Source organism: Microtus pennsylvanicus, chromosome 22 (genome assembly GCF_037038515.1).
Source record: "Microtus pennsylvanicus isolate mMicPen1 chromosome 22, mMicPen1.hap1, whole genome shotgun sequence".
Taxonomy (NCBI): domain Eukaryota; kingdom Metazoa; phylum Chordata; class Mammalia; order Rodentia; family Cricetidae; genus Microtus; species Microtus pennsylvanicus.
In genome coordinates, this window is record NC_134600.1 from 34,073,370 (window position 1) to 34,097,789 (window position 24,420).

Consider the following 24,420-nt stretch of genomic DNA (forward strand, 5'->3'; position numbering starts at 1 on the left):
AACTGAATAAAAATATTTAAATATTGAGCAGAAAATGGTAAGCGATTACAGTAACAATCTCTAGGCCCAAATTAAATTTAGCTCGTGCAAGAACAAACTGATTAGTATCTAAGCAAACGAAAGATATATAATTTTATCATCACAGAGTGTTGAGAAACAACAAATTTAGTTTCAAAACTTTTCTCATGCCAGCAAGATAGTCCATGAGAATGTTCGATCAGAATAAGACAAGTAGTCACGCGTCCAGGAGGAAACCGCCTGCCATCAAAGCATTTGAATTAACATTCTACTTCCTGCAGCCCTTACACAATTCAACAACTCTTTCTGCACCCAAGTCACTCCGTTAGTAGCGCCACCAAAGCGGGTTTCTATTAGGCGAAGCCACGTGTGCACAGTGCCGCGCAGGCGGTAAACATCCTGAAACACTTACCAGTCTAATAAACTGTACAGAGCAAGGAACAGCATCAAGGGGGAAGAAAGAGACTAGAAGTGTAAGGTGACAAGTGAAAGGGGGAAAGAGAATATGCTTGAGAAATTAAATTTAAAGGGAATGGAAGAGGCTAAAAGCAAAATAAAAAATTAAAAGGTAAGACTATGAAATCATAGGTTTCTCTCTTAAAAGTGAAGATAAAATAAATATTTAACTAAAATAGTAAATTTAAATGGGATGGTAAAGTGACTAACAAAATAAAGCGAAGTTGTTACCTTGATTTCTCTTTGTTCAACAGATTTCTCCCATATTTGTTGATCGTAGGCTCCGATCTATGAAGAAAGAAAGACAGCACTTGTGTTAAGTGGGCATTCCCGGTGCTCACTGAACACGCAGACTGGCTCTGCCACAGACGTCCGAGACCAATCCTGTGCCACAGTGCTTCTGAGCGCGCTGTTCACAGGACGGCCAGTATCAACATCGTCTTTGAGAATGGAAACTTTCAAGTTCCCAGAAGAATTATTGGATCAGAAATATGGCTGTGAGGTTCAAACATCCAAGATAAGGCCGGGCGATGGTGGCGCACGCCTTTAATCCCAGCACTCGGGAGGCAGAGGCAGGCGGATCTCTGTGAGTTCGAGACGAGCCTGGTCTCCAGAGCTAGTTTCAGGACAGGCTCCAAAGCCACAGAGAAACCCTGTCTCGAAAAAAAAAAAAAAAACACAACAACCCAAGATAACACTGAAATCAGAAAAACCTGGCCTAAGGAATCCTTCAGTTTCAATAAAAGAAATGACTACATTACTAGTACAGGTGAGGAAAACACCTCCCAAAGGACACAATCATAAACATGTAGCTCACTAAGTGGTTTCCTTCTGAGACAGGATCTCACTCTGTAGCTTAACTGGCTTCAAATTCACAGCCAGCCTTCTAGAGCGGCGTGGTCTTGCTGGAGGAAGCGGAGGCAGGCTCTGAGGTCTCATATATGCTCAAACCCCGCCAAGTGAGACAGTTCCTTCGGAACAAGATGTAGAATTCTGTAGCACCATGTTTGCCTTCAGACAACCATACTGCCAGCTGCCAAGCTCCCTGCCATGATGATAAGGGACTAAACCTCTGAACCTGTAAGCTGCCACCTCAATTAAACGTTTTTATAGGAGTGTCATGGTCATGGTGTCTCTTCACAGCAATAGCAACCCTAAGACATTCATACATGCAGGCAAAACACCCATCCACATAAAATAGTATATAATCATTCCAATACATCAAATGTTTTGTTGAAACAATAACCCAAACTACTTCAGAGTTACATAGTAATATGTTTAAATGATTATTTTTCTAAATTTTGTTTTCATGTGCAAAAGAATGCCTGAGGTTTCTTTAGAGAACAATTTTATGTCAAGGTGATTCAAGCACACAGACATGGAAATAACTTTTCCACAACCCTAAAATGAGAGAAAAATAAAGTCAATGCCTATGCAAATGTAATCACTACTTAGTATAAATTAAGACAACAACCTTTCCTTTCTATTTAGACAATACCTGATATGTGTTCTTATTGTATATAGTTTTATTATATTAGAGTTAAAACCTTGCCTTTTTATTTAGACAAAAAGGGGGAAATGTTGTGGGATAATCTTTTTGCTTGCTGTGAAGATGTGCCACTCAGATTGGTTTAATAAAAAGCAGAATGGCCAACAGCTAGGCAGGACTTTTGAGGCAGAGAGAACACTGGGAAGAAGAAGCAGAGATGACATGAGACATATTAATAATAAGTCTTTGTGTCATTATGGGGGGGGCGGGCAGCAGTCCAGACAAAAAGTCCAACTACGAAAGATTCCACAATCCGAAGTCACTCTTATAATCAATAGTTTTGCCTTGTGTTTAATACAGTCAGCAACTTCTCAACGCTCCTGCCATTGTTCTAGAGACTCCTGAATGCAGCATGGTAGGCTGGGCTGCTTTTTTAACAGAGCTGATCTACTATCAGCCTTTTTGCTCCCAGGCCCCACGCAAGCATTCTGCCCTCTACAACTTCCTCCTTCATCTGTGATTTCATGCCTTCAACAACAGGTCCAGCGACCTCCTTTCTTTCAATCCTTCCTAAAGTGTCAGCAGAGTTAACTCTCTATTCGCACCCTACAAGTCTCAGATCCCAAGCCCGCGAACAACACCACTCATAGAAGTGGACATGGCCCTCTACTTCAAGAAGACCGAGTCCAGAAGATACAAAACTCCCCTTGGTGTTCTCATCTCATTTATTATCCCTCTCCTCTTACTTTTATGAATAAACGTGGAGCTATTCAGTGGTGACTATCAACAAAAACAAAGCAAGAGAAACAAGGGCACAGCCATAATCCTTAAACCAATACAGAAATAAAACCACTGGGATAAAGAATTCATAATAAAAAAAGATGAAGACTGAAGTGAATGCTGTTGAGACTTCCTGCCCCGACATCTGCAGTGAGCACAGTGCCACAGTCGCTCCCTGTAAGAATCCGCAGCAGATACAAACAACTGCCGGCCGTCCTGTCACCTATGGGACGGGACGGCTGGCGCTGTTCCTTGCGCTTTACAATGACACTGTATTTTTTTGCCCACGCGCCATAAGTAAGAGCTGACTTACAAAAGTTAAGTCTCAAACCCAGGCCAAATACGAACAAGTCATCTAAGAAAGGAAACATGCTTCACGAATCGATTCCCTTCTGCTGTGATTCTCAAGTTTTCTATCTTTCTGCACACAATAGAAACAAATCACGGAAGAAATCTGAAGACAGAGGGGGAGGAGAGAAGACTGAGAATGCAAGGGAGGAAAAGGAGAGACCCACAGGTAGGAAGGCTGCCTCTATTTCGGTGCCTGCAAGATCAGCTCTGTCCCCTACAGGACAATGAAACAAAGGCAAAGCGATTAAGTGACGAGATGTTAACAGGCACCGCGCATGGGTTCTAGGAAAGTGTCTCTGAAAGACAAGCTGAAAAGCTAGTTTTAGGGCTTGGCTTACTCCTTAGGTCGCCACATTCAGAAGACAAGAAGCTGGGGAATCCAAAGGAACAGGCAGCATTGAGCTTCCAAAGTGAGCTGTCTACGGTAGAAAAGACTAAAAGTTCATAAATGCACGTAAGTAGAAGGATGCCCAGATTTACAACTTTCAATTGCCTAATTCTTTTAATGAACATATATATTAAACAAACACTACCTTTCCTCCCTAACACTACTATGCTCTTATTTTTCTGAATCTCGTTTAAGAAATTCTGAAAAGCAAGTTTTTAATTCTCATAAATATCAACTGTTACACAAAAAGATAATAGAGAGACCTCAAATCCCTTCCCAGATTGATCCCCTTAACAAATATTAGAGCATTATGTGTTTTCATTTGTTTGCAAAAATGTATCAGCTAAATCCACGACAAGAATATTCCAAAGACAAGTAGAAAATCCAAGAGCATCCTGAGTGGGCAGTTGAGATGGCCACTGCCAAGCTTTCACGGCCTGAGTCCATTTCCCGGGTCCCTAAGATGCAGCTTGTTGTGCCATAATGATCTATCTGTCAGTTTAATTTAGAGAAAATCACGGAGTTAAGAATACAACATAAAGTCACAACACAAAGCAGTGTGTGTCAGAATAAAACATTAAAACACCAGCCAGAGGATCCATGAAAGAAAGCTATAACACCCCGAATGATGTTGTTCTGGGGGACATTTTCAGTTTTTCCCAATTTTCATACTTGTGAAGCACACAGAGGACACAGATACTCAGAGTCACTAAAATCGAGTGCCTCTAGACAAATCTCCACCCAGGATAACAGGATCCACTTATTCTGGCTTTTAAGAAATGTTTAGCTCCAAAGTAAAGGTTCCCAAGCTCTGAAAACCATCAACAATTTTCACATTGTTTTGTTTGTAACCACTGACTCTCAGACAAATATGGCGAAACCCGAATTAAAGGAGCCAGTGTGTGCACCAGACACTTGGGTGAGGAAGTGGAATATTGGGGCATGAGTCACTGGGCGGCGATGATGACAGACAAGGCATGGTCCGGGGAAACCACACCCTTGCAGTTCCTAACTTGTGAGTGACTAGTAATTTCCATGTTTCTTTTTAACCAAATCTCCAAATCTTTTGATTCAATCTTTCTTTAAAATTAATAAAAGGCAGAATCATAAATTTTCAACACAATTATTAGAAACATTCCCCTGGGTGCTGCCGAGCTTGGGGACATGCGTTCCAACCCTGAAAAGCACATGCTTGAAGAGAACTGATTCTGACCTACACACACGTGGTAGCGCATGTTTCCCCCATAAATAAACAAATCGATTATAAAGTTTTCAACATCACCTATAATCCTAGGAGTATATGGAAAACAATGAAAGCAGGTAATTGTAGAAATAACTCTAAGTGATAAAATAGTAATTTTACATCCTCTGAACATCTATGATTTAACTATTGTTTATTTTTATAATCAATCATCACCAGGGTTGTATCATAATAAAGGGTATTACTACAGGAAAATAAATTTGGTTAACTAGAATGCAAATAAGACTTTTTAAAAGATCCGGAAATCTTCTGGGGTGGAGAATAGGACTTTTTCCTCCGGCCAGCGAAGTGCTTCAACAGCTAAAGAAAGGCACTCGGTCAGGCAAGTCCAACAATGTGAGTTTAATTCCCAGTTACTACAATGAAAGGAGAAAAGCAACCCCTGAAAGTTGTCCTCTGACCACACACACACTCACACACACACACACACACACTCACACACACACTCACACTCACACACACACTCATACACACACTCATACACACTCACACACTCATACACACACACTCACACACACACTCACACACACACACACACACACACCCTGCTACACGCAGGCCTACATTCACACAGCATAGGAAAAACAGAGGTTAATGATCTGGTGTAACACTGACCCAAGTTCTGAAAAAGCCGTGACGAATATTCTTTACTATGATGAAGAAAATGAATAGTGGAGAATCTGGCTCTATGAAGTAACTACTAAAGAAAAAATATTCACAGTCATAATTCAAACAAAACCAAGTAAACACTATCAGCAAGGGATAACGTGACCACAGCATTTGTGAGTAAAACAGAACTTAACATGCTAAGGACAAGAAAGGGGATGTGTGGCTTAAGTACTGGGTTACAACAGTGCCCTTAATCAATTAGAAATTATAACCTGAGTTCAAGAGAGTTGATAATAAAAAGTCTGGAACTCGGTAGCAAAAACAATGTGTTCACGTGTTACGCTGCCTATTTGATCACCTAGAGAAACTAAATAACTTGAAGAAACCAAGAACCCAGTATAACGGAAAATAGATACGCAACGAGAAGACTGGAGTGGAAGGAGGAGCCTTAGAATCCAGGTAAGCAGACCTCTGATGGCCTAGTGTGTAAATTTCACAGCTGAGCCTGGGCATTAACTAAGCATCAAATACCTTACACACTTAAGATACAGACCATGTTTACTCTTGATTGGTTCCTCTCCCCTGGCCCTCCTAATTCTTCAGGACAATTTACTGCTACAGCAAATTGGACGAAATAGGATTATGGGCACTAAAACCCGGGTGCCAGATCCAGTGGAAACCCAGACACGCGGGAGGAGGCAGGCAGGGGCTGTTGATGAGATGGGATGGCAGGGTGAGGAAGCTGAAGTCCTGACTAGGAGAGGGCAGTCTCTGCACACAGAGCGGAAAACGGCTGAACACGGGGTACTGATGTCCCAAATGCCCGGAAATGCTTCTATCTGCGCAGAAATCTATCTTGAGAATCACTGAATAAATAACTACAGTTTTAGAGGCCTTGGAGACACAGCTTAGTAGTAGAGTACTTGCTTAGTATGCACAAGGCCTTGGGTTCAATTCCCAGTAAAACACACACACACACACACACACACACACAAAAATGCGTGGCGTTTTTAAAGGTCGTTTAGTAAAATCAGAGTATTTTGGTATATTACATTAAAACAGGAACTTTTTTTAAAAAAATAAAATATCCTAAATTGGTTTGGAAAAGGTCAGGGTCTTAACAGGGTCATTGTAAGGTTTTATTTTTTTAAGCTTTTTGCTTGCTTGCTTTTGTTCTATTTGGTTTTTGAGACAGTCTCCTTGGAGAGCCTAGAACTCACTATGTAGACCAGGCTAGTCTTGAACTCATTGAGATTCACCTGCCTCTGCCACCCCATTTCTGGGATTAAAGGAATTCACTACTACACCCAGCAGAAATTGACATGTATTACTTTAATGATTATGATAAGACATTTAGGAAAACCAAGAGGAAAACAATAGTTAATTGGTGTGGGAAGTCCTTCTGCCTATGCGTTGCTTTTATTGGTTAATGAATAAAGAAACTACTTTGACTTATAGCAAGGCAGAACTTAGCTAGGCAGGGAAAACTAAACTGAATGCTGGGAGAAAGAAAGTGGAGTCAGTGAGAAGCCATGTACCCCGGCCAGAGACAGACGCCAGATGGAATCTTGCCAACAAGCCACAGCTACGTGGTGATATACAGATTAATGGAGATGGGTTAGTTCAGGATATAAGAGCTAGCTAAAAATATGCTTAAGCTATTGGCCAAGCAGTGATTCAAACGATAGAGTTTCTGTGAGATTATTTCAGGTCCGAGCAGCCAGGAACAAACAAGAGACCTCCTACTACAGTTAATAATCTCAAGAACCAACTAAGTGTCACACTGGGACTGAGCAGAGTGGTTTTAGATACGTTTTCATATCAGTACTGAGAGTAGAAGGAGCAAGCAGCAAAGACAGCAGCTACAAATGCTGTGTAAATGCAGTGGAACTCAGAGAGCCACCATGTGCCCGGGAAGCCAAAGAGAACCTTCTAGCCTCTGTAACAATGGCTACCACATGAGAGGGAAAAGTAGCCATGATGAGAAGTTACACTGTGTCCTTTTAAGTCCCACATTAACTCTAATACGTAAGGCTGATATGTAAGGACGTGATGAATTCAACGTTAAACTTGAAGGCATGCACCTAGTTGAGTCTGTACCTGGCTCTTTCCCACTTCAATATAAATGCCACCAAGCACTAGGCGTGGACTGAGGTCTTGTGTATTCTGAAAGTGACTCCCACACACCAGGTCCCTGTTACTTGATCCTGCCTACTCCCCTCCCCCATAAGGATCCAAGGCCAGACATCTAACTCCAGCTGAGCCAGCAGGCTGCCCCTTCCTCAGAAAGGTCAGAGAAAAGCATGACTAACAGAAAGAAACAAAGCTAGCATTCCGAGCTCAGAAGAAGTAACAGTGTAACAGTGTAACAGTGCTGGAAGAGCCCATCTGGGCTGACTGGAGCTGACCTTTCCTTCTAGAGTCTAGGCTGTCGGGGTGGCAGTCCACATGTGTTTTCCTGGCCCGACTTTAAAGAGAGCATCGCTGTTCATGGAAACCCACACCATCCTGCATAATTTACACGGACTGTTTACTTTCCAGCTTGCTGGTACCTGGGGCATGCTCTCAGTGGGACTATTGATTAAGATGCTGTCAGATTAATAACCTTGTGTAAGAAGTCATCCGAGCAAAGGTAATTGAATTTCTACTTTTCTACTTACACTAATCTTGGATCATGATTTGTGAAGACCCTACTAGTGAGAACAGGAAAGATCTAGTAATCTATTAATAGTAAGGAAGCAGTTCAAAAGTATCAGAGGGTCAAAATACAACAAGTTCTAACAAACCTACCATACTAATTCTTTTTTTTTAAAAAAAATCTTTTAGCAAACTAGACAAGTAGGAGTTTCTTTTTTTAAAATATTTATTTATTTATTTATTTATTTATTTATTTATTTATTTATTTATTATGTGTACAGCATTCCTTCCATGTGTACCTGCAAGCCAGAAGGGGGCGCCAGGTCTCATTATAGATGGCTGTGAGCCACCATGTGGTTGCTGGGAATTGAACTCAGGACCTCTGGAAGAGCAGTCAGTGCTCTTAACCTCTGAGCCATCTCTCCAGCCCCCATCCTAATTCTTGTAATGATGTTTTTAAAACCAAATTAACACTACTCAATTGCTAATCATTTATATTTTTGATAAGTGTAATTTAAATTATCAGAGTCGAAATCATTAAAAGTTATTTAAATTATTAAATTATTTAAAATAGCATTCAAAAGCTATACATTACTTAAAAATAAAGTTTGGTCTTAAAAACTAAAGATGACTTTCTTTAGCTTTAAATAAGTGAACCACAGTAAAAGACCAAATACGAACTTTACTTCATCTTTATCTCATCACTAAATATTGTGGAAAATCTCAAAAACCCATGAATTTTATTACCCCATCTAGTATAAGAAAAAAATTCATAAACATTAGTGAAAATTCCCTAAGCTGTGTACACAGTTAAACATTAACCCAAATAACCTATCGGTAAGTAACAACACTTCTGGTAGATTCAACGAAACAGCCATGCAGTGCTGACATCTGGTCAACAAAGTACCGTATATTAGACCACATAAGTCATATATGAACCATAAGATCACAAGGGCACTGAAAAACCCCTCATCACCTATGACCTTGGAGCCACCACAGAGCCAACAACCCACCTCTCCTGTTTGTGGTGATATCAACCCAGATCCATACAAACTTACTGCGCTACCCGCCACGTAAAAGAACAGCACCTACAGTTATGGAGAGACAGCACCTAATGCCTGCTAAGTGCCAAGTGTGTGACTATCTTACTAATATGTGTGCGGTGTGTGTACCTGTGCACAGGTTACCCAGAGAGCCTCGCACAACTGGTGTTCCCCATCCCAGCTACACGGAGAGGCCACACTGGATGACTGCCTGACCCACACCACATCTGCCTCATCCAGGTAGACTCCGATACTAACAAAGGACGCATTCCGTGAAAGCATCCCTGCTGCTCAGCAGAAACGACAATACGTTTAATTTAAAACCACTGCTGGGCTGGTGAGAGGGCCTTGGAAGACCACCAACGTGAGCTGCATCCCCGGAACTGACTGTGGAAGCCGAGCATGCACTCGCGAAAGCTGTCCTCCGTGCACACACACACCTGCAGTTTTACACAGTAAATCAAATTTGTAAAAACTCACATAGAACTAGAGTTGCGTTAGTAAACAGTAGCTGCCGCTACTAGTTATTTCGCATTTGCTACTTCTTGGTAGCGGTCCAAGTACGGAATGGGCCACAAAAGGACACATCCCCAACCGTGGCCAGGTCAGAGCGAAGTGGGGACGTGGCAACTGTGGTTGCAGAGTCACTCTGGAAGCAGGGGACAGGGCGACAGAGGCTCTGCTTGCACTACTGCTAGGTTTCCGGGAACCTTCCTCTCCAGACTAGAAGCCAGCAAATGCTCTGTGGCAGCGTGGCGCACAGCTAAGTAGTCAGGAAGCGCCGCTGTCTAGAGTCGCGCACACCCACCCAAGCTCTACGCTGGGATGGTGGGATCAAAACACTTAATTTTATTTCAACAGGGATCCAACAGTTCAGGCAGTGTTATTTTGACGGGGGCCAGTTACACGGAATCTCTGCAGCGGACACGCCAACACTCTACACTGGGCTAGACGTAACCGAGGTGAAAGACTGAGCTAACCACTTACACCGCGGACACTAATCCTAGCAACAACCTTGAAGCACTTTACCTCCTCTAAAGAAAACAGAACAGACCCGCTCCAAAACTTAGACTAGAGACAGCAAATGACAGAAGCAGACTCAAGTACAAGACAGCAGCCAACTCCAAAGGGACCTTGGCTTTTGTTTGTTCTGCATTCTTTCCTGTTTGACTTTTAAGTTGCAAATAGGACCTATCTTTCTATGAGATAAAAATTCTAATTGTTGCCGGGCGGTGGTGGCGCACGCCTTTAATCCCAGCACTCGGGAGGCAGAGGCAGGCGGATCTCCGTGAGTTCGAGACCCGCCTGGTCTACAAGAGCTAGTTCCAGGACAGGCTCCAAAACCACAGAGAAACCCTGTCTCGAAACCCCCCCCCCCAGAAAAATCTAATTGTTCATACAAACATAAAAAGTAATAAATATGATTTTTCATATTATAGTATGATAGTTGATACAGTAATCATGTAATTATCTTTTATCTTTGGTTATGTTCAAATCTACGTAAGTATATTAAAGATCTCAGAGAGTGAGTTAGAATTTTCCCCACCCGCAAACACACCTCATCAATGCTCTCACTTTAAAGACTGGGACACTGGGCTGGAAGGTGATGGCAAACGCCACTAATCCCAGCACTGAGGAGCAGAGACAAACAGATCTCAGTGAGTTCAAGGCCAGCCTGGTCCACAGAGTGGGTTCCAGACAGCCAGAGATACACAGAGAAAAACCCTGTCTTGAAAAATAAAACAAACCAAAGAAAGACCAGGATCCTGCCTGTGAGGAAGACTGGAGCACACGCCAGAATCTGGACTCCTTTGAGCGTATCTGCCCATCACCTGCCATTATCTCCTTTACATTTGTAATGGAATAAGACATGTTATTTTAACATGGATCCAAATATCCAAGAAATGTTATTTTGATGGAATCTAGTTACACACAATTTCTGCAACTGGATATGATTTTTACACAAGGCTAGACATAACTGAAGTTTTCTGTCTCCTATATGCAAAAATTTTCAAGTCTAATTTGTAACAACTTCCATGCATGTAGTTTAAAGTGAATAATAACAAATATATAGCACAGTCAATTCCTCTATGGTAACGTTTATTTTCTCAGCTGTGGTAAACTATCATTTGTAATACATAATGTTTAATTATTTCAAGTCATTTGGAAAGCAGAGCCTATAAATACCTAAGTTACTACATCAGTACGGAAATTCTGATAATGTCCTATACGTACAGCAAAGGCGGGGAGATTGGTGCCAGAAGCAGTGTTGTGGGTACAGAGGGGAAGCCTACTAGAGTCAAAACATCTTGGGAAACCGTTTGCTTTTGTTTCCCTAGAATACGCAGAATACGTAGCCTTTTGGATTTAGAGATTTCAGTTAAGAACACTTGTTGTGTTATTTTATTTAAAGAAATTTATTTGAAATATAACTACTTTTTTTTTTTTTGAGACAGGGTTTCTCTGTAGCTTTGGGGCCTGTCCTGGAACTAGCTTTTATAGACCAGGTTGGCCCTAAACTCACAGCGATCCTCCTGCCTCTGTCTCCTGAGTGCTGGGAGTAAAGGCGTGCACCACCACCGTCCATCAAGATATGACTATTTATGAAGCTGTTTAAATGAAATATGACATATGTTGTGGTGTGAATGTGAACCTCCAATCCATGTGCTGGCATGGAGATCTGCCACGACTCTGGGAACCCAGTGCTGAAACCTCTGAGAGGCAGGGCCTTCCACAGGGAGCAAACTACTTCTCACTGGAGGATGGACTGACCCCAGGAGGGGAGATGATTACAAAGAGCAAAGCTGGCTCCTGACTCTCCGGCTTCTTGTCTGCCTGCGTCACCTCCTTCTCCCCAAACTCCCATCAGGCAGGCTGTGATGGGGTAGCCAGCATCCTACTAGACAGGAGCGTCCTCCCATCAGGCAGGCTATGACAGGGTAGCCAGCATCCTACTATACAGGAGCGCCCTCCCATCAGGCAGGCTGTGACAGGGGTAGCCAGCATCCTACTAGACAGGAGCGTCCTCCCATCAGGCAGGCTGTGATGGGGTAGCCCGCATCCGTATTAGACAGGAGTGTCCTCCCATCAGGCAGGCTGTGACAGGGGTAGCCAGCATCCTTACTAGACAGGAGCAGGTCCTGGTGTTGTGCTCCCGCCTTCTAGAACTCTGAGTTGAACAAGCTTCTTCACAGTATACATAGCTCAGTCTTGGCTATTTTGTAGACATTTAAAAAGTGGCCTAGGACAGATGCCATAGATCTGTGTCCCAGGTCTGTACAGCTGCACAACCGTCTCCACATTTTAACTAAGAAACCTTCCTTACCATAACGACTCTCGAAACTCACTCGTACTTATTGCTCAAGCCTACTTCCGGCACAGACCGCTAGTCAATCCTTGTCTGTAGATTTGCATACTTGCCTCTCATTTGCAACTCATATTAGATATGAAATGACAGCACAGGTCTTGGTGTGCTGTCTAGAGCTTCATCCATGATGGAACATGTTGAGGACTCTGCTTTTTCGGGTTGCCATTACAAAATGCTGCTTTCCTAGGAGGTGTTGCCTTCGAAGCTAACGACAATAGTAATTTACAGCAGAAAACATTTCAAACTACTTGCTTAAAGAATTAAGCAACTACACCATCTACTTGAAATATATCCACTTTAAATGCTGAGATTTGTTTTTAATCAGATTCTTAAGAATAACTGTTATTATTTTGTATTCATAATTACAACTTCATGTTCAATCTTTTTTACTTTTGCATATAAAAGACTCCCTGCCGTCCTGAAGGTTATGTTACATAGGCTGGAGAGAGTGTGTCTGCTGACATGGGCATGTGCACCCATAGCATGTTATTAAATAGGGAGCACCGGGCATGACTTGCTGCCCAAGAGTAACTTAGAGAGTTCTACTAACGCTGTAAGTTCCTGCAACAGGAATTCACCAATTTAGTGAAACAAAAAAACAAAAAAACACATGCACAGAAGAACTGAGCAGAAGTTTTACTGACTCAGGCTGTAAATTAAATATTCACTTCATTATACTCAGAGACTATCTGCAATTATAACACACAGTAATCCTAAAACTTAACCATTATTTTACTTTTTACAGGATCCTATAGAAATAACATTGTCCTCATGCCAGCTGGAAGTTAATTTTAAAAAACAATGTCCCTTCTCCCAACAAAGTTTGTCCTCAGGACTAGGTACATTATCAGGGATTGGTTAGAAGTGGTAGAGGGTTGGGGTGGAAATGAAGTAGGCTCAGAAATCTCTCTTGAAAAAAAAGGGGGGGGGAATTGATGGGATGGTATAATAGGTAGATTAGTGTGAGCTTACTCATACTAATAATAATAGTAATAGTGAAATTATTCATGAGATATTATTTATAGGCAATTTACATTGGCATAGATTCTTCTGTATTGAAACAAATTCAAATTATATTTGTTATATTGAATATACTCCTATTTCTGTTTATATTATTTGTACACCTATGCAAAGTAATTTTCTCAAATTGTATGCATGCATGTTTCTACCTCTGCTTAAGACATTTTGTATACTGATACAACTTTAGGATATATTTATCATATTGCATTATACATATCTACCTCTGATCAAAATACTTATACATTCTTTACATTTACTTAAAGACTTAGTCTTTAAGTATATAGATATTAAGAACTACAGTCATCCATGTTTGTCACACTTAGACTAAATCAGGTTCTTTAGATGCATAGAGACTGTATTCCACATAGACAGGTAATCTTTACACACTTCAAAGAACTGTAGAATATGGCATTTAATAACTTAAGATTTTGTTAACATTAGACACTACTGCTCCTGGTAGTAGTGGTCTATTCCCAAGAGAATGTTGGAGGCCAAAGACACTCCACTTGGAGCTTGTTTTCCTCTTGGCAAAACTGGCCTTTGGGCAAGGAACTGCCCATGCCTCAACCACTGACAAAATGCATGGTGTCCAGACTGGACAAGTAGGATTCAAGCAAAAAGACTGCCAGATCTTGCCAAGACAGGGTAAGACAGTTTTTCAAATTTTCCTGCCTCTGAAAATGGTCTTTCAGATACTCTGGGCCTTAGCCAAAGTTGGTTGCCCCGATGCTGCACATGAGACGCCCAGGTCATTTCTTGTTCCTTTTTGGTAGTTGCTTGATTGATTGTACTTCCTATTTACTGCCCTTCTTAGGTCTTGGATGGGGTTGAAGACTAGATACGCAGAATTATTTTTCTCATGACTTTGCCAAGACATTTTTACTATAAGACTTAGACTCCTTAGGATAGGATGATTATTGAAACATTGAGTATATGTTTTTTGTTTGATGTTGATCAAGCGGGTTGTAAATCTAATTTTTATGTATGTTTTTGCCTCATCTTTTTCCCTGGACAATACTTGATATTTGTTCTTACTGTATATAGTTTTTTATTAGGCTTAGGGCTCTCTTATTTAGACAAAAGGGGGAGGTACTGTGGGAACTCCTTCAGCCAATGGCCTTTACAATACCGGCCCACTTTGGGCGTGGTCTTATGTACCATAAATGCAGACAAAACGTGTGTGGGGTCTCTTGGCTGCTGGATTCAGTTCCAGTTCCCAGCACATGCAGAGGACTGCAGATTGCTACCCTTTCTAAGAGTTTATCCCTAAATAAATAAACAAACCTTTCTATATCCATTCCGGGCTATTCTAGATCTCTTTTGTACACCAACACCTAGGGACTATGGACAATGAAATTTTCTAGTCAAGTTAAAACTCTTCCAACAGTGAGAAAAGTCTTGAGTTGAAAACCCAACTCATCCCAGTTCTCTAGAGAAAAAGAAGTGTCCAGGTTGGCCTCCATTACGCACATATGTTCTGTGTGGTAGAGGAACGCCAACTCTAGAGACCTCAGAAGAAAAAAGCAGCAGACACACACATCTGGTGATTCTCTGGAGCTGGGATTCAGTCAACACTGGGGTAAGTCTAACCCTTCTGCATGTTTTACCTTTAAGCCAATACAATGTCCCCCTCTCAAAATAATTTGCGTTGCATTAGTTTTACCAAAAAAGCTTAAACTGACAAAAGAAAGATCATGTAAAAGATAAACAGCAATCATTTGGGGACTTGACAACAAAGACTAATTTGTTTGTTTGTTTGGGTTTTTTGTTTTTGTTTTTCAAGACAGGGTTTCTCTGTAGCTTTGGTGCTTGTCATGGAACTCGCTCTTGTAGACCAGGCTGGCCTCAAACTCACAGAGATCTGTGTGCTTCTGCCTCCCAAGTGCTGGGATTAAAGGCATGCGCCACCACCACCCAGTTGAGACTTAACATTCTTAACCATCTGTACGGTGCTCTACAAGTGACCACTCTGAATCTCCCTATAATCACACTTACATACACACAGGAAACAGTGCCTTGTACACACACAAGGCACATTTACACATCCTGACTTAACTAAGAAAGGAGAAGATTTAAAGTTCCCAACTACTTATAATTAACACCAGATGTCAGTCAAGTTCATGTTACTTAGAGTAGTTTATTTAAGTTAATAGATGAATCCTCCTCTTGACTAACATTAAAAGCCGCAGAGCATCCATCTGTTGGACTTGAGATGGCTTAGTAGTTAAAAGTGTATGCTGAGTTTGCAGAACCAAAGCTGGGTTCCTGGTACCCGCATCAACTCACTGAAAATATGTAAATGTGGATTTGCTTAATTTCCTGCTTCTGGTTTCTGTGAGGATTTTATGTTTAAACTGATTAGAGCTTTAAAAGTAAAGGAGGAGCTAACCCAGAACCAGAGAGTGCACTGGATTTACATGTCAGCGGCAGTGCTTCCCATGAAGACCTCTGTATGGAAATGTGATACTACTACACACGTGTCTATCTGGGCAATATGTCACCAAGAACCAACCAACACATCCCCGAAACAGACCGCACTCTCCGATGTGTCTCGTCTTTAAGACGTTTTAATTATCACATCACCAATTCAAAAAATTTAAAATGTGACGGGTTTTCTTCACACACAAAAGGCTTAAATATATAATTATATGTTTAATAAAAATTGAAGACTAATGCATCATCGTTTTTAAGGAGTGTAAATGTGGCTAAATGGTTGAATATTTGCCTTATAAGTACAAAGCAATAATGGATTCGATAATGGGTATTCCCAAGAATCAAAAGAAATGTTTTAATGTGTAATAACAAATATAATTCACCACAAACACTAAAAAAATAAAAAACTAAGGCTGCTATACTTTTTACAAAAAAATAAGTTCTTCATATATATATATATATATATATATATTTATTATGTGTACAATATTCTGTTTGTGTGTATGCCCGCAGGCCAGAAGACGGCACCAGACCCCATTACAGATGGTTGTGAGCCACTATGTGGTTGCTGGGAATTGAACTCAGAACCTTTGGAAGAGTAGGCAATGCCCTTAACCTCTGAGCCATCTCTCTAGCCCCAAAAAGGTAAGTTCTAACAAACAAGCTTTTAGTTTAAAAAAAAAAAGCAATAAATTTGGAATATTTTTATATAATTCTACTTATACATATAACCCTGGAGAGCTGACATAGTTCATAACTGGCAGTGATTAATCTAGCTACTTTGCTCTCTTAGGGCAAAAATTAGAGGCCAATTAGTATAAGCACCATTTTTCTAATTTACTTAAGGAAAATATAAAGAAAACGAAATTCACAGTAACATAATCCTCCTCTTTCAGTTAAAATCCCCAAAACCTATTTAGTTTTTACTTTAGGCAGTAGCATAAAATACATACCAATTTGTGGAATTCAAACGCCTAAAAAAATGAAAAGCTCTGACCATCAACTCACCTTCTTTTGATACCAGACTATAGCATCTGTGACTTTGGACGCCATTTATTCCACTGAGATTACACAGTCGTCATTTTAAGCTGTACAGAGAGAAAACACAGACATGACTTTATTCCCACACTCCGGGAGTCAACAGCACACAGAGCACTCTGGCTATTTGTAAAACACCCTCCCCACGCCTGTTTCAGCAACACATCCTCTCGAGTAAACAAAAACCACATGTCATGATAAAGAAGTTGCTTTTGGATGGATATAGTAATTAACTATTCTTAGGAAAATAAATCTTTTAAATAAATTTCAGAATATTTCTGGCTATGCTGGAAATTTTATCCTTATAAACTAATATATAATAGAAACTAACAGGTCAGTTTTTCTCTGGTTCCTGTCAAGAAGCTGGTGTCAATTACTGTTGCTAACACATGGCTTGAGAGAAATGACAGAATTTGGAATCGTGTATTTTTATAATAAACAAAATCAAACTCACATCAACAAGACAACAGATTAAATGTTAAGTCAGTATTAGGAACAGAAATAGTAAGAACATGTCAGATATCACAGTTTGAGGATAATGAGAAATTTACCATCTACCTTACAGTCACCTAAAACAGTTTACCATCTTACAGTCACCTCAGACAGACAGTTTACCATCTTACAGTCACCTCAGACAGTTTACCATCTACCTTACAGTCACCTAAGAGACAGTTTACCATCTACCTTACAGTCACCTAAGACAGACAGTTTACCATCTACCTTACAGTCACCTAAGACAGTTTACCATCTACCTTACAGTCACCTAAGACAGACAGTTTACATCTACCTTACAGTCACCTAAGACAGCAGTTTCACAGCCCTACAACGATTTTCAGACTGACAGCGGTTAACACCAAGATACTTTCCTGGTCATAAGACAGCAATGCTAAAGACACCACCTCTGACTATGTGGTAAGACAACAGATTCTGGGCAGAGCACTCACTACAACCCAGCATCCTCAAAGACAACCACCACCACCCCAGCACTTCTGGGAAATCAGTGAGAAAGTGCCCTACCTAGCCCATCCTACCACGTGTAGCGGACCCACAGCTGGAGAAATGCTAGCAAGCCTGTCAGGGTAATCACAACATCACAAATGTCACATGCCACTCTTGGGAGCATGCAGGCTTCTTGAAGATGTCAGGATTCAAATATAACAAAACTATTAGTTCAAATGTGAGGTAATAACCTCTAATGTTTAAAGCACAATTTACTTAATGCTTGTATTCTTGACAGCCGCACACAAAATTATTCATTTCCTTTCCTAATGAATCAATGATTACCTTTACACTGGGCAAATCCAGGCAAAGTCTATTTTGAAATTATTGTCAAATCACCAAACATATGGAAAGAGGGCTCACAAAACCAAGGGATCTGATTCAAATATTGGCTCCAACATCCACTATTTAATACTGGAGACGTTGATTAAGTTCTTTAAACCATGTTTCCCTTCATGTATAAAGGAGGAATTAGCCATTACAAATGATACACATAAGATACCTATATCACAGAACTCAACAGACAGTACATGCCAACTTTATTAACTTTTCTATTCAAAAATTCTTAAACCTATTAAGAAGAAAATACTTAACGCTTCCTTTAGTGTGGAAAGCAATTGAGTAAAAGAATAACAATAGCTGCCTGATTATCATAAGATCACAGCGTCTCAACTGCATACATGAGATTCAGAGATGCGCAAGTTCCCTCTGAGGTTACGTTCATTTCTCTCACCACACAAACTTCTCTCACACATAAGTAACAACACTGAGGGCCAGCAGGAGGGCTCGGCTGCCAGGGACATCAACCTGAGCCCCAGGGTCCACACGATAGAAAGGAGAGGATGGATTCTGATGTCAACATGTGCACGATGCCACACACATGCCCACACGCCATAAATAAATAAACATAAATAATAACCGGAGCCCCAGGGTCCACACAATGGAAGGAGAGGATGGATTCTGATGTCAACATGTGCACGATGCCACACACATGCCCACACGCCATAAATAAACATAAATAATAACCGGAGCCCCAGGGTCCACACAATGGAAGGAGAGGATGGATTCTGATGTCAACATGTGCACGATGCCACACACATGACCACAAGCCATAAATAAATAAACAAACAGAAATAATAAAGACAGTATCTAAACAAAACCAAGGGAAAATCCTTAGTATAAATGAGGACCACGTCTGCCTTGAATAAGATCTACAGAGTCAATCTCGCTTCCTGAAGCAAGGACCTCACGTTTTATTCACTGGCGCTGAGTGTGTCCACAGGCGGCACTCACTGTTCGTGGGCGGGAGCCTACCTTCTCATGGGTGTGAACTAGAACTCAGGACGCCAGGCTTGTGTGCCAGCGGCTAGCCCGGCTCCAGCGCTTCAGCAATAACCTTCCCATGACATTGAGGGGCTCAGGCCAATTCTTCACACAGGTCTGCCACACACTGAGACAGACTTCTGAATCAGACTTCTGACAAAGCACCCTCAACGACAAATGAATTTCAGACAAGTGAAACTTAGCAAAAGCAAAAAGACAACAGATGTCAAATTAGTAAACAAAAGTAATTAATATATAACAAATGACTTTCTGGGCAATTAAAGCATTTCCAGTGTTGATTCTCTAACAGTCCAAGCTTATAGCTTATCATCTCTATTGTAACTGTTAGTGTTAAATAAAGTTTTGCTAATGATAAACTATATTCAAGTGAATATACATGGGGCTAAAGAGAGACAGACTGATGGATGGGGAGTATTAAAAGACTTACTGGGCACCCTGAATAGAGACTCTGAAGCCTATGTGGACGGGCTACAGCCGTGTGTGTTCACACGCATACTAGAGGTCAACATCACGTATCTTCCTTCATCTTTTCTCTACTTATTTCTTTAAATACTGATTTATCTTCATTTTATGTGTATGAGTGTTTTGCTGGCTTGTACGTATGTGCCCTGTGTGAGTGCCTAACGGCCACTGAGCCAGAAGAGGGGGTCATAGCCTAGAAAACGGCACTTGCTTTTATTTTCAGTTTTGTTTTTTTGTGAGACAGCAGCTCTCTACGTAGCCTTGGGTGTCCTGGAACTCAATACGTAGAGCAGACATCGAACTCACAGAGCTCCACCCCTCTGCCTCCCGAGTGCTGGAACTAAAGACGTTACCGCGATACCTGTGGAAAACTGGGAATTAGCCACAGCTGTAAGCCACCACGTGCGCACTGAGAGCACCTGAGACGGTGCTCCTAATCACTGAGCCATCTCGTCTACCTCTCCACTTTGTTTCTGAGACTGTCTCTCAGGGAGCCTGAAATGCGCCGACTGGCTGGCCAGCCCCAAGCACTGGAGTTGCAGCAGTAACATGGGTGCTGGGTTTACTCTCAGCTCCTCGCGCTCGTGTGGCAAGTGCCGTTTCTCTGTCTGCCAGATCTTCTCCAATCAACTACAAGGATGGGTGTTACAGTAAGAATAAAAGCTACAGGGTTAACCGTAGGTAGACATTTCGGCTTTGCTATGGACAGTCTGTGCTAATTCTCGGTGATATGAGCTCAATCACCACATCTATCAAAATATCTGAAACTGTTCTTTAATGAGTAAACCTCCACATTGATGGGGCCAAAGGTTAGCTCTCAGCGAGAGAAGGCGGCTGTAGAAGGGAAAGTGGGTGAAGGGTGCTTTTACTAATAATGACCAGGAGGAATATTCTTTGCACAGGTCTATGTTTTCAAAAAGCCGGATTTTTAACTACTCTCTGTGCTTCAAATCTCCATGAACTATTAATAAACACAATGTATTTTCCTCATTATTCCTGAACCAAGTCATGTTCTAGCATGCCTCACTGGGCTCAGAAAACTAATTATTCCCACCTGACACTCTGTGCCTTTTATTCCCGTTCTGGGCTTTTCTCCATTCATCGTCTTCCTCCAAAATAAAGTCTTTCTATTGAGTGTTCACCCATTAGAAATAAATAAAGCGGGGGAGTTTGTCTCTTTGTTCACACCGAGGAGGAAGTGTGGCATCTAACATACAAACAACATAGCCGTAACAGGTCACCTGACTTAAGGTAAACACTTGGGAAAAAGGGGGCCATGCTCTTCCTGGCATCTCCCTGGGCACCTATCACTGCCATGGCTGCAGAGGAGGACTGGAGAAATGCCAATGACCAAGTGCGCACCGGGAGGGTTCTACATCAGATGGCACCAAGCCCTGTCTCCTCTTCAGTTACCAAGCTCTCTGCACCTGAGCTTGTCACCAGCGCTAGCCCTGCGGCCCACAAAATAACAGACTAAACCAACAGCTCCAACCGTGTATGATTTCACTAACACACCTAAAACTACTAGACCAATCTCCTTTAACTACGTGAGACTCATTAGATGGAATGTGTTCTGAAGACAATGTCCTGTAAATCTGCTCAGGTCCTGTGATCTCACTGTCCTACCTTTATCGCTCCCGTCTGTGTTGAGTGCACTGCCTGACTCTAACCTATCAGTCAACAGTGCCACAGTCTTCTCTCCTCCCCCCCTCCTCTCCTTTCCTCTCCCCTCCCCTCTCCACAATGTCATGTTTCTAAGCTTTTTTGCCTCAACACCAAAATTAGTATTTCCTCCTCCCAAAACAGAACCTCGTAAGCAGTCTCCTAATTCTACTTTACCCAGAAATTTCCCCCCTCATCCCTCCACTCAAGACTTTCAAATGATCTTTGTCTGTGCTTCTGTTACATGTTCACTTTTTCTGCATGGACTTATCTACCTATGACCCCAACCCCAGGCTTAACTATGTTGAGAAAAGTCCAGTGCCTTTAAGGAACCATCCTAGGGCTCAATGGTTCTTAACTTTTCTTCTGCTGCCGCCGGTAACAGTTCCTCATGTGGTGACCTCCAACTGTAAAATTGTTTTCTCATAACTGTAATTTTGTTCTGTTATGAATGTAATATCTGATATGTGACCCCTGTGAAAGGGTGGTTTGACCCCAGTGGAGTCAAGGTTTAGGCCACTACCATACCAGCTCTTTGACTATATTAAACACAAGGGTTTATAAAGAAATTTAGAAGTTACCAACCGAAGCACCATCACAAATGAATGTGGACAAGACTCGAAACTGACTCATAGACCCCCAAGGTGGACACAAGCACACACCTTTTAACATTAAAAGATATAAAATATATCTTTTATATATATAAAAGATATAAAATATGCCTGATTTACTGACATATAACTTAACCAACCAAAACAGGATAATCTGCAGACCTAAAAGGTGCAATAAAATGACTTGAACTTAATCTCCCAAGCCTAGTCTAACTCCTCCCCTGCATGCTACACCTAACAGTTACCTCTGAAAAGACTAGTAAATACTAAGGGTCGAACACTTTTCTTCACCTTGGTTCTGAGGCTGGGGAAAGAAATAAAACACACTTTGACAGAAGGAATAAGGTATGAGCACAATGGAATTCACTAGTGTGGTCTAGAAGTTGTTACAATTTCAGTAACATTTCCATGGGAACCTCCATCAGCCAACGGCCTTTGGTTGGCTGGACCAGGTTGGGGCGTGACTTCTGGGGGCCCAGAGAAAGCCGGCTCACTCTCTTCTTCCCACACGCCACACTTTGAGGCTGGACCCCGTTCCTTTAATAAAGGAACACCTTAGAACACTTCTTTCCGGAGTCAGCTTGGATTATTTGACTCGCGTTCCCCACCCCACAGGTTCAGCTTCAATGTTTGTATGTTTTTACCTAGAATGAAGAGATCACATAGGAAGGTTGTAGAAAATACACTGTATGCTAAAAACGGCTCCAATTTTGGAATAGAAAATGAAATTAAAAAGTGATCTGAGAGGGGCTGGAGAGATGGCTCAGTGGTTAAGAGCATTGCCTGCTCTTCCAAAGGTCCTCAGTTCAATTCCCAGCAACCACATGGTGGCTCACAACCATCTGTAATGGGGTCTGGTGCCCTCTTCTGGCCTGCAGGCATACACACAGACAGAATATTGTATACATAATAAATAAATATTTAAAAAAAAGTGATCTGAGAAACAGCTATCCATTCCATTCTCTATTTTGACAGTTCAAAAAAGAAATGTTTAATTTTTAATTTCCGGAATGGAACCACTGCAAAGTAGAGGATAACACCCATTCTAAGGGAAATCATGGGCAAGCATCAATGTAGAGTAACAAAAACAAATCGAAGAGAGAGCACTGTGGCACACCTTTAATTCCAACACCCCGCACACAGGTGGATCTCTGTGAGCTGAGGCCATCCTGGTCTACCAGACAGTCGAAACCCTATCTGGGTTTGGGGGAGGAACTAACAAAATATTCAGACCTTTTCAAATTTTTCTTTATTCATTCAGTGTATAGGTACTAGTATTCTGTCTGCATGTGCACTGTGGTGGTTTGAATGTAACTGGCCCCATAACCTCACAGGGAGTGGCACTATTATGAAGTATGGCTCTCCTGGAGTAGGTGTGACCTTGTTGGAGGATGCGCGTCACTGTGGCACGGGGCTTTGAGGTTTCCTATGCCCGGGATACCAAGCAGTGTCTCAGCTGACTTCCTGTTGCCTATAAGATGTAGGATTCTCAGCTATTTCTCTAGGACCACATCAGTTTGCCTGTCTCCACGCTTCCTGTGATGGTAATGGACCGAACCTCTCAAACGGTAAGGGAGCCCTCAGTTAAATGTTTTCCTTGTGAGAGTGGCCATAGTCATGATGTCTTCACAGCACAGAAACCCGCTACAACGTGCGCCATGTGTGTTGGGGATATTAGTTTAAGGTGTGGTGCTTTTGTGTATGCGGCATTTGTTTAACTCTGTGAAGCTGTGATTCTTTGCCTGTCTAAAACACTTAATAAAGGGGTGAATGGCCAAGGGCAAGGCAGGAGCAAGGATAGGCGGGGCTGGCAGACAGAGTGTAAACAGAGGGAGAAACAAGGAAGAGGAGGAGCAAGGGGCCACCCATGGAGTAAGAGTGAAAGACACACAGAAGGAAAAAGCCCAGAGGCAAAAGGTAAACAGAAAAGCTGGCAAGAAACAAGCCAAGCTAAGGCCAGGCAATTATAACAAAGAATAAGACTCCTTGTGTGATTTGTGTGGGAGCTGGGTAGTGGATCCCTCAAAAACTCCTAAGAGCAGAACATCACACTACATGCATGTGGTCCAGGAGAGAACTTTGGAACCCTGGAACCGGAGTTACAGACAGCTGTGAGCTGCCAGGTAGTGCTGGGAACTGCATTCAGGTTCCCCGAAAAAGCTCTGAACTGCCGAGCCATCTTGCCATCCCGACAGCTGCGGTTCTATTATTACTCCGTAGGGCTTCCAGATGGGCCAGGAAAAGAGTTTACAGGTCCTTGAGAGTTAACTTTTTCTATTTTAGGGTTTCTAAATTTCAGCCTGTTCTCAAAAAACCCCGACTAGTCTTAGAATTCTTTGCTGTATTTTGTTTCCAAGGCCTGGAAAGTCCTCCAAATACCCAATCACAGTATGTGTGATTAAGTCTTTGTGTTTTGGTGGATGTGATACTTGGAAAACTCAACTATGGAGTA

The 24,420-nt window shown here is 41.7% G+C and overlaps 1 protein-coding gene across 6 annotated transcripts in view; it reads right to left on the reverse strand.

The window, feature by feature from the left end:
* Phtf2 (putative homeodomain transcription factor 2) overlaps positions 1 to 24,420 on the reverse strand; it is an 86,148-nt gene that overhangs the window by 40,223 nt on the left and 21,505 nt on the right. For all 6 annotated transcript variants that reach the window (XM_075955893.1, XM_075955894.1, XM_075955895.1 and 3 more), the window contains exons 2-3: positions 16,861 to 16,940; positions 706 to 762 (exon numbers count right to left, since the gene is read on the reverse strand). In XM_075955893.1, coding sequence (XP_075812008.1) covers positions 706 to 762; positions 16,861 to 16,905 — 102 coding nt within the window. In that variant the 5' untranslated portion in view covers positions 16,906 to 16,940. The remainder of the gene's footprint in view (positions 1 to 705; positions 763 to 16,860; positions 16,941 to 24,420) is intronic.